Source organism: Bombina bombina, chromosome 7 (genome assembly GCF_027579735.1).
Source record: "Bombina bombina isolate aBomBom1 chromosome 7, aBomBom1.pri, whole genome shotgun sequence".
In the NCBI taxonomy this organism is placed as follows: domain Eukaryota; kingdom Metazoa; phylum Chordata; class Amphibia; order Anura; family Bombinatoridae; genus Bombina; species Bombina bombina.
In genome coordinates, this window is record NC_069505.1 from 502,881,333 (window position 1) to 502,893,367 (window position 12,035).

The 12,035-nt window shown below is 39.2% G+C and overlaps 1 protein-coding gene across 1 annotated transcript in view; it reads right to left on the reverse strand.

Moving 5' to 3' along the window:
- LOC128636036 (cytochrome P450 2G1-like) overlaps positions 1 to 12,035 on the reverse strand; it is a 228,392-nt gene that overhangs the window by 108,827 nt on the left and 107,530 nt on the right. The window contains exon 3 of the mRNA XM_053689110.1: positions 2,017 to 2,166. Within this exon, the coding sequence (XP_053545085.1) occupies positions 2,017 to 2,166 (150 nt within the window). The remainder of the gene's footprint in view (positions 1 to 2,016; positions 2,167 to 12,035) is intronic.

Here is a 12,035-nt window from a genome sequence, read left to right on the forward strand (position 1 = left end):
AGACATGTTATGATTCCATTTCTTGCCCTGCACAGAATAGCCCAAAGTTATAATATCTTGTTCAACCTTGCTTTGAAACATATTAATATGTGGGTATCTAAACTGTATGGGATGAAAAGTAAAAAAATCTCCTATCAGGAAAAGCGGCAGTAGGTACTTTGTTGTCATTTGAAAAATCATTTAGACATTCTACATTCTCAATCCTACATAAATCTGTGAAATCCAACCCTTTCCATAAATAACAGTTAAAGGGACAGTCAACACCAGAATTTTTGTTGTTTAAAAAGAAAGATAATCCCTTTATTACCCATTCCCCAGTTTTGCATAGCCAATAATGTTATAATAATATAGTTTTTACCTCTGTGATTACCTTGTATCTATGCCTCTGCAAATTGCCCCCCTTATTTCAATTCTTTTGACAGACTTGTATTTTAGCCAACCAGTGCTATCTCCAGGGTAACTTCACATGCATGAGCTCAATGTTATCTATATGAAACAAATGAACTAATGCCCTCTAGTGGTCAAAATGCATTCAGATTAGAGGCAGTCTTCAAGGTCTAAGAAACTAGCATATGAACCTCCTAGGTTTAGCTTCCAACTAAGAATACCAGGAGAACAAAGCAAAATTGGTGATAAAAGTGAATTGGAAAGTTGTTTAAAATTACATTCCATATTTAAATCATGAAAGTTTTTTTTGGACTTGACTGTCCTTTTAACTTTTGTCATATTTTCTTCACAATCCACATCAGTATGTGATTCAAAGCTATCTCTCTTCAAATTAAGAAAACATTTCAAAGTGAGTTTCCTCATAAATTTATTAACCTCCAGTAGTGTTTTAATTACTGAAAAATTAAATGAAGGAGCAAACCCTAAACCCTTACGTAAAACAGAAATTTGTCTGTTAGTTCATAATTAGACAGACTGATCATATCTAATTAATTTTCTTCTTTTGGATCAATTGCTGTGAGGATTTTCTTCTTCCTTTTGACCTTTGTGTCTTCCACCTAAAGGGGCACTCTCATCCCTTCTTGATTTTGGACGTACCAATTGTGCAACTGAACAAAAAAGAGGAAGAAGAGGGAAGGTAAAGAGAGAAAGAGTCACTCTCATCAGAACTTTGTAAGTCATGTTCTGAAGAATCCATCTCAGTTGATGAAAAGAAAACCTTGCGTTCATACTTCTATCTTCTCAAGATTGATTTTGGAGCTTTATTCTCAGGGCGCTGTGTATTACTACCTTTTCTTCTTGGAAATGTTTTAACTACTGCCATTAAGCAGATGCTCTTTGAAGAAGCCGAAAGTGACTCAGTGACGCGATCATTGGAGATCTTTTAGATGTGACTGACTTAAAGAGCGTTGTGTCTATGTTAGCCTTTTTTGTCTTTACTTTTAACCTTTTAAAAAATGTATCTTTTTCACATGTCTATTTCCTTTGGAAGAGTGGATTATAAGGCACCTAACCCGAGAGCTCAGTTTTTATTTCCTCACAACATGAGTAAGGTCCTACTTACCTGGCTGTCTAATGTGACTAATGCAACTTTACTATTTCCTTTTTTTTAGTTTTCCTTCTTTTTGAGAACTATTGGGTTGATATTGGACTATATCCTTTTCACAACATACACTATTTTAGTGATATCCTCACATTTTTTTGTATTTTATTATTGCTTCTTGTGAGTTCACATACTATTTATTGTACACAGCCATTTATGTATATTGACTTTTTCTCTGTAGACTACATGCAGATAAAGGAAAACATTGCCATGCGTTTTCACTTGACAGACAGACATACAGACAGACATACAGACAGACAGACATATAGAATAGATAGAATATATAGATAGATGATAGATAGATAGATAGATAGATAGATAGATAGAGATGATAGATTGATTAGATAGATAGATATGAGATAGATAAATAGATAGTATTTCAGTTTATATGAGGAACATGCTGATATGACATGAATTGAACTATTGAAGCCAGGCACTGTCACTGTTTTTAATTGTCTCGAACTGACCATTTAATTTTGAGATTTCCTTCACCAGATTCTGCGCCTCCTCATAAATCTTCACCTCTGTGCTCTTCTTCCCAAGTCCAAATTCCTTCAGGGTCTTAAGGGCAAATGTTCGCATTTGCTGCCAGCACTTGCCATTTGCAAAAGCAATTCCTGAAATGAATCAGTACATCATTATTGTATTAGGGTTAAAACACTTATAAATAAGTTAGCAAAGCTATAAGAATTTTTTTTTGCCAATATGGAGGTTAAAGGGACACTGTACTATAAAATGTGTTTCCCCTTAATGTATACTTATACATATATATTGTATCCCTCCGCACAAAAAACTCTACCAGATAATATGTAAAAAACATAATTTATTTAAGAACTTACATGATAAATTCATTTCTTTCATATTGGCAAGAGTCCATGAGCTAGTGACGTATGGGATATACAATCCTACCAGGAGGGGCAAAGTTTCCCAAACCTCAACATGACTATAAATACACCCCTCACCACACCCACAATTCAGTTTAATGAATAGCCAAGTAGTGGGGTGATAAAGAAAGGAGTAAAAAGCATCAACAAAGGAATTTGGAAATAATGGTGCTTTATACAAAAAAACATAACTACCATAAAAAGGGTGGGTCTCATGGACTCTTGCCAATATGAAAGAAATTAATTTATCAGGTAAGTTCTAATTGTCAAGAGTCCATGAGCTAGTGATGTATGGGATAGAAATACCCAAGATGTGGAACTCCACAGAAGAGTCACTAGAGAGGGAGGGATAAAATAAAAACAGCCATTTTCCGCTAAAAAAAATTAAATCCACAACCAAAAAAATAAGTTTTTCTCATAATTGAAAAGAAAAAACTTAAAACATAAGCAGAGGAATCAAACTGAAACAGCTGCCTGAAGAACTTTTCTACCAAAAACTGCTTCCGAAGAAGCAAATACATCAAAACTGTAGAATTTAGTAAATGTATGCAAAGAAGACCAAGTTGCTGCTTTGCAAATCTGATCAACTGAAGCTTCATTCTTAAAAGCCCACAAAGTGGAGACTGATCTAGTAGAATGAGCTGTAATTCTCTGAGGCGGGGCCTGACCCGACTCCAAATAAGCTTGATAAATCAAAAGCTTTAACCAAGATGCCAAGGAAATGGCAGTAGCCTTCTGACCTTTCCTAGAACCGGAAAAGATAACAAATAGATTAGAAGTCTTCCTGAAATCTTTAGTAGCTTCAACATAATATCTCAAAGCTCTAACCACATCCAAAGAATGTAAGGATCTCTCCAAAGAATTCTTAAGATTAGGACACAAAGAAGGGACAAGATTTTCTCTATTAATGTTGTTAGAATTCACAACCTTAGGAAGAAATTTAAATGATGTTCGCAAAACTGCCTTATTCTGACAGAAAATCAGAAAAGGAGATTCACAAGAAAGAGCAGATAATTCAGAAACTCTTCTAGCAGAAGAGATGGCCAAAAGGAACAACACTTTCCAAGAAAGTAGTTTACTGTCCAAAGAATGCATAGGCTCAAACGGAGGAGCTTGTAAAGCCTTCACAACCACATTAAGACTCCAAGGAGGAGAGATTGATTTAATTACAGGCTTGATATGGACCAAAGCCTGTACAAAACAGTGAATATCAGGAAGCTTAGCAATTTTTCTGTGAGATAAAACAGAAAGAGCAGGGATTTGTCCCTTCAAGGAACTTGCAGACAAACCCTTAACCCAAACCATCCTGGAGAAACTGTAAAATTCTAGGAATTCTAAAAGAATGCCAGGAGAATTTATGAGAAGAACACCATGAAATGTAAGTCTTCCAAAGTCGATAATAAATCTTCCTAGAAACAGATTTACAAGCCTGTAACATAGTATTAATCACTCAGTCAGAGAACCCTCGATGACTAAGCATTAGGCATTCAATTTCCATATCTTCAAATTTAATGATTTAAGATCCTGATGGAAAAATGGACCTTGAGACAGAAGGTCTGGTCTTAAAGGAAGTGGCCAAGGTTGGCAACTGGACATCCGAACATGATCCGCATACCAAAACCTGAGAGGCCGATAAACGGTCGCAAACCTGGTGACTACTAAGAAAATTGAGATAATCCGCTGATTATCTATCATTGGATGGCCCATCTAATATTGCGATCAATATATATGATATGATTAAGAATTTGGTGCTGATTCTGAAGATCTAAATTTTGTTGGCGAAACTCTAGTAGTTTTCTCGACTGGACCGTTGAAGGTGAAGGCGGCGGCCTACATTTCAACACCCCCTCCCCCCCCCGTACTCCAGGGTAAAGCAGTATCAGACAGCTTACTGCTACACTTTTTACACACCAAACATGGAGGAAATCTACATGACTATACAAAATTGGATGGCCAACTTTAAACGTACAATGTGTGATAAACTTGATCATCTTCTGTATCGCATGGAACATACCCACATGGGGGAGGATTTGTGTGAATCTAGTGGGGAGACTAACGTGGAATCTGTTACTCCGAATGGAACTACCCAACCCAGTGCGGCTCAGCTCTCGGATAAGGGAGAACATATTCGTGTATGGATGAGTACCTGTGGAGGTTTCCTGCCTTTTGCTTCTGTTCCTGTCCAGGGAGGTGCAGCCGACTCTGAGGGGGGGGGGGACTGGGGTGATTGGCAGGTTGAGGCACAGTTAGTGAGAGGTTTGATTCTACGAGGTCAGCCTGAAGTGTGCCCTGTGTGCGCAGCTGGGCCTAGCAACTACCCGGAACGTACTGAAGCCCCTAGGGATCGACCTGGGCTGCTGGCACTGAACAAATCTTCTATGAGCAGTGACGGATCATTGATGCTTACCTGTGTAGTTGAGGAGGCATGCCGTGTTTACAGCTTACAGCACGCTATGCAGACTTCACTTAGAAAGGAGTTATTGTGGCAGGATATGCAAGCTTGGCATTACAGTTTCCCTGAAGACCTTGAACACTATCGCTGTATCAATATATCTGCCAGCACTCTTGTCAGGTCTGGTGTTGGGTAGAACTGGGTGTTTTGTCGGGCACCAGAAACGGGAAGGTATTGGCATTTACTCTTGATCTATCTATGTATTAATGACGGCCTCTTGGCCTGACAGACTATTTCAAGGGACATAAAACTTTCTTTGGAGTTTGAGTTGCAGGCTCCCTATTAGAAAGTAGTGATGTCGCGAACCTAAAAATTTGGGTTCGCGAACTGTGAACGCGAACACCCGCAAAAGTTCGCAAACCGGCGAACCGGGTGAACCCCCATTGACTTCAATGGGCAGGCGAATTTTAAAACCCACAGGGACTCTTTCTGGCCACAATAGTGATGGGAAAGTTGTTTCAAGAGTACTAACACCTGGACTGTGGCATGCCGGAGGGGGATCCATGGCAAAACTCCCACGGAAAATTACATAGTTGATGCAGAGTCTGGTTTTAATCCATAAATGGCATAAATCACCTAACATTCCTAAATTGTTTGGAATAACGTGCTTTAAAACATCAGGTATGATGTTGTATCGATCAGGTAGTGTAAGGGTTACGCCCGCTTCACAGTGACAGACCAAACTCCCACAGCGGGTACAACATCATCATCATCACACCGTACGTCCATGTGTGTGTAATGCTGCCTGACTGAGACATATCCCTGTTATTTACATCCTCTGGCAATAATGGTTGTGTAAATAACTCCTCTGACAGATCAAGTGAAGCGGCTGTGGTGCTAGTGTTGGTGGTGGCGGTAGGCGGGCGAGTGGTAGCTTGAGAGGTGCTGCCCGAAGATAAGCTGGAGGAGGATGGTGCGTAAAGGTTCGGAGCGGAAGCTATAGAAGATTGGGTGTCCTGTGTTAAAAAGTCAACTATGTCCTCAGAACTTTTCGAGTTCATGGTACGTGGCCTCTGAACACTGGGCATTATTCTAGGGCAAAGGGAATCACAGCACCACGACCACAATGGCACCTGCGGGGTGGCCTGCCTCTGCCTGTCATTTTTTTTAAATGTACACTTACACTACTATTAAACAAGATATGAGTGGTGCCACTGGGCAAGTGGGCACAGTATACGCTGTCAGCTTGACACAAAAAAGCAGACTGATGTTTCACAGTCCAAAAACTTTTTTTTTAATGTACACTTACACTATTATTAAACATGATATGAGTGGTGTCACTGGGCAAGGGGGCACAGTATACGCTGTGAGCCTGACACAAAAAAGCAGACTGATGTTTCACAGTCCAAAAAGTTTTTATTTTTTTAAATGTACACTTACACTACTATTAAACAAGATATGAGTGGTGGCACTGGGCAAGTGGGCACAGTATACGCTGTCAGCTTGACACAAAAAAGCAGAATGATGTTTCACAGTCCAAAAACTTTTTTTTTTAATGTACACTTACACTACTATTAACCTCTTAAGGACATATGACGGAATTTTTCCGTCATAAAACAATTGAGCAAACTGAAAGCTGTGTCCTTAAAGGGTTAAACAAGATATGAGTGGTGTCACTGGGCAAGTGGGCACAGTATACGCTGTGAGCCTGACACAAAAAAGCAGACTGATGTTTCACAGTCCAAAAAGTTTTTATTTTTTTAAATGTACACTTACACTACTATTAAACAAGATATGAGTGATGGCACTGGGCAAGTGGGCACAGTATACACTGTGAGCCTGGCACACACGCTGGCAAGCAGGATACTGCAATTAGATTACACAAGCAGACTGATGTTTCACAGTCAAAAAAGTTTTTTTTTTAAATTTACACTACTGTTACACCAGATATGAGTGGTGGTACTGGGCAAGTGGGCACAGTATACGCTGTGAACCTGGCACACACGCTGGCAGGCAGGCAACTGCAATTAGATTACACTAGCAGACTGATGTTTCACAGTCAAAAAAGTTTTTTTTTTTTTAATTTACACTACTGTTACACCAGATATGAGTGGTGGCACTGGGCAAGTGGGCCTGGCACACACGCTGGCAGGCAGGCAACTGCAATTAGATTACACTAGCAGACTGATGTTTCACAGTCAAAAAAGTTTTTTTTTTTAAATTTACACTACTGTTACACCAGATATGAGTGGTGGCACTGGGCAAGTGGGCACAGTACACGCTGTGAGCCTTGCACACACGCTGGCAGGCTGGCAGGCAGACAACTGCAATTAGATTACACTAGCAGACTGATGTTTCACAGTCAAAAAAGTTTTTTTGTTTTTTAAATTTACACTACTGTTACACCAGATATGAGTGGTGGCACTTGGCAAGTGGGCCTGGCACACACGCTGACAGGCAGGCAACTGCAATTAGATTACACTAGCAGACTGATGTTTCACAGTCAAAAAAGTTTTTTTTTTTATAATTTACACTACTGTTACACCAGATATGAGTGGTGGCACTGGGCAAGTGGCTTGGCAGGCAGGCAACTGCAATTAGATTACACAGGAAAAAAAAAAACAGACTAATGTTCTAGCCCTAAAAAGGGCTTTTTGGGGTGCTGTCCTTACAGCAGAGATCAGATGAGTCCTTCAGGACTGTAGTGGACACTGAATACACTAGCATAGCTATCAATTTCTCTATTAAATCAGCAGCAGCTACACCGTCCCTCCTCTCACTAAGAATGCAGCTTCCAAATGAATCTAAAATGGATGCTGTCCAGGAGGTAGGAGGGTCTGGGAGGGAGTCTGCTGCAGATTGGCTGGAATGTGTCTTCTGACTGTGAGGTAGGGGGTCAAAGTATTACTCAATGATGACGAATAGGGGGCGGATCGAACATCGCATATGTTCGCCCACCGTGGCGAATGCGAACATGCTATGTTCGCCGGGAACTATTCGCGGCGAACTATTCGCGACATCACTATTAGAAAGATGTATATAGCTGTTAAGCAACCCCAATTAGAACTCTGTGTGATACATATGCTGCAGGATGGTTGCTTATTATTATGGGGTGACTGCAGCTTGGGCACTCTCTTAATATGCCATGTATAGTACACTTGTTGAGGCAGATATACAACTTATTATCTGCATATGTTATTGCCTTAGCTAATTGAACTGATATTGTGCTTTAATTCCTCCACCTGTCAACATTTCTTATTGCTCTCCCATGATGGTTTCCCATTTCAGTAGGCCTGGATTTATGCTGAAGACACTGGGGACGCTATTTATATAGATATACTCACTTGGTATAGTTTTCCCTCACACACTTATGGCTACAGTGGCTTTTGTATTCCCACGGAGACTACGTGCATGTAATATATTAGCTAGGCAGACGAGCTGATATGGGAAACATACGATATTGTCTTTGACATGATTTTCTCCTGATAGTAGTCTATTCTGTATAATTGCAGAGGTTCATAAGTGTCCTGTGCGTGTTAAAGATGGTATCTTCTTTTGGACTGATACTTATTACTTATAAGGGCTTAAAGCTTATTTTTCTTAGTAGCATTATGCTACTAAAATATATATCCCGTTCTGTTTTAGGCATGCTAGTCATATCTTAATAAAATATTAATTATCTATCGTAGATGCTCGACGGGTATCTACATGTACAGTACACTGCGATTATGTGAATGTTTGTTTAGGTTGACACTTACTCCACTAATATATCATCTTTTTTTTCTTTTTTTTCTTATTGCAATTAGAAAAGTGCCGAATGATTGTGGGGGACAATTATAATAGCTATAAGTTCATATTCTATATTCTAATAGATGCATACAAGTTTTTTTAAAATACCTGTAACTGTGCTAATCCTTACAGCATTATGTACAATAAACCTAGCATGTTTTCCCATAGGCTCAAAAGTGGCCTGTATAACCAAAGCTAATGTTTATATAGACCCTCACTATTACGTGGGGTCCTGGAGGACCCCCGCAGCCTTAACCCCCTACATTTCCTCATATTTATTTTCAACACCCGTGGCCACTAACATTCATCTGAGTTATGTTCCATCCATATTTTTACATATTTTAGGGGGGGTTTATGACAAAATGTATAAAACTCATACTATTAATCTAAAAATGAGGTTTGTTATTTGAGACCTAAAAGTTGTCTCCTTTACTACAGTTGACCTCCCATAGTATAAATGTCTTTTACTGAGGCCCAAAAGTGACCTTGTGTGTTATTAGGGAGGCATAATGATAATTAGGCATGCTAGCTATGTACCGTGTCCTTGTACCTCCTGTCTGGAATAAGTACTTTATGTTCAAAATAGTGGTACTGTGATGTATGTATCTCATCTGTATTCAGTTTTATTGTTATGTATTGTATGTGTGCCTCGCAACAACCCTCAAATAAAAAGTATTAATAAAAATAAAAAAAAAAACCTGAGAGGCCATGCTGGGGCTACCAGCAACACAAACGAATGTTCTATGATGATCTTGGAGATCACTCTTGGAAGAAGAACTAGAGGCGGGAAAATATAAGCAGGTTGGTAACACCAAGGAACTGCTAACGCATTCACTGCCTCTGCCTGAGGATCCCTGGACCTGGACAGGTACCTGGGAAGTTTCCTGTTTAGATGGGAAGCCATCAGATCTATTTCTGGAAGACCCCACATCTGAACAATCTGAGAAAACATCTGGATGGAGAGACCACTCCCCCGGATGTAAAGTCTGATGGCTGAGATAATCCGCTTCCCAATTGTTTACACCTGGGATATGAAACCGCAGAAATTAGACAGGAGCTGGATTCCGCCCAAGCAAGTATCCAAGATACTTTTTTCATTGCTTGGGGACTGTGAGTCCCACCCTGATGATTGACATATGCCACAGTCGTGATATTGTCTGTCTGAAAACAAATGAACAGCAGAGGCCAAACCTGAAGAGCCCTGAAAATAGCATGGAGTTCTAAAATATTGATTGGTAACCTCGCCTCATGAGGTTTCCAAACCCCTTGTGCTGTCAGAGATCCCCACACAGCTCCCCAACCTGAAAGACTTGCATCTGTTGTGATCACAGTCCAGGTTGGATGAACAAAAGAGGCCCCTTGAACTATATGATGGTGATCTAACCACCAAGTCAGAGAGAGTCGACCATTGGAATTTAAGGATATTAATTGTGATATCTTTGTATAATCCCTGCACCATTGGTTCAGCATACAAAGCTGAAGAGGTCTCATATGAAAACGAGCAAAGGGGATCGAGTCCGATGCTGCAGTCATGAGACCTAAAACTTCCATGCACATATCTACTGAAGGGAATGATTGAGACTGAAGGTTCCAACAAGCTGAAACCAATTTTTTTTTTTTTTAAATCAATTTTTATTGAAGTCATAAACAGATAAAACATATAGGGTATGCCCCAAAACATTTACATATAAGTGTATACACAGAATTATTAGAAAAGCATTGCAAAAAGGAAACCCAAGTAGAAAAGGCATTATGTATCCATGAATTTCCAGCGTTATTATAAAATTTGGGCTATCAGTATAAAGACTTCAGTTTTATAATATGAGATCATAAAAGTAACATAGACAAAAATGGTCCTCTCTGTGCCGAATAAAAAATAAATTAGGATATCTATTCAGGTAATATTAGGGCCAGGGGGGAGTTAGCTTTATGGTTTTATGGGGACGGGGGAATGCAGCGGACGAGAGCCGCTCGAAAAAGAGTAAGGGGGGAAGTGGGGGGGGGGCGGAGCCAGTTAGCATATCAATTTAGTATAAACAATTGGGTCTCTGAGCTTTCAAATACACTACTAGTAGAGTTATCCTCTATTTAACAGATTCTCATACTTAAGAACATAAGTAAAACAGACAATTCAACGTACAACGTGTTAACTTTAAAAAGGGATATGCTGCCTAGCTATAGGGATATAATTACATTATGAGCTATGTGCGTAATGGAAGAGATTGATGCAGCTACATACTAACAATAATATAACACTCAGAAGTACATCTCCAGTGAGAGTGGAGAGACATAAAACCTAACAATGATAAGTCCCTTAAGGTTGTAACATATTTCCAATACTCAGTATCTTGTAGATACAAACAAGACCCTTATACTTGTCACTAATATCAAATTCTTGGGATCTAGATAGAAGGTTAAGAACATATTGAAGTTAAAGATCATTAGTATTTAGGTTACACTGATCAGTATGTGGCAGTTTTTATAGGGTTCTGTCAGCAGTGAGCTATCTGTTACAGAAACTTAGGGTTAGTGGTGAGAAAATCTCCCAGGGTCTCATGATGACCTCCCCGGGATATACAAGTGTAAAGAGCACAACTTAACCAATAATTCCCAGTATTTCACTGTTTCACTAGAGTCCCAATAGTACTCAAGGGTAGGAAGAAAGGCAGGTGTGGTTATATGGGAGATCAGTAGCTTCAATAGTCTGGTAGAGTATAGGCATACAAAGTCCTTCTGTGTCAGCTTAGGCTTTTTATCATATAAAAGTACATTGCCCTTTAGATGCTCATGTAAGGGTTAATTAATTAATAGGGAGGACCGTAGTTTACTCAGGGTATAACAATGGACGAATTCTTAGTGAACCCTGCATATAGTGGTGCTTTAGGGTCTATTTAAGAGTAGAATATAATGCTCCGTGTAATATGTAGCGACTAAGGTATTCCACTGTTAAAACTTTATAGTATATAGATGTAAATTTTAGGCCTGTAAGTTATATAAGAATTAGCTACAGTAGATCTCCAGACTACAATATATACAATAATGGAGCAAGCAGAATAATATAAGGAACGACCTAAGATTATTGAAGTTACATAGGTGAGTGGATCCTCTAGGCTTAATAAATGGGGTTGAGAGAATGTTAGCATAAAAATAACAACAACTATGTACTAATAAGACCCGCTAAACAGAACCCTGATGTGAATACTCCTTTATGCGAATAAGCTACAAGTGATGATAGCAGGGTGAAATCTAGTTATGTGCTAGGAACAATGTTTACTAATAACTGTACAGTAGGCATCTAAGTCACAGAGAGGATAAAAACAATTCAGGAATTATGGACAAAACAAAGTTGTAGGGTTATTATAGTTCATGAGACCAGATATGGTGAGTAGATTGGACTCAGGTAGGTATGAACTACTAATAA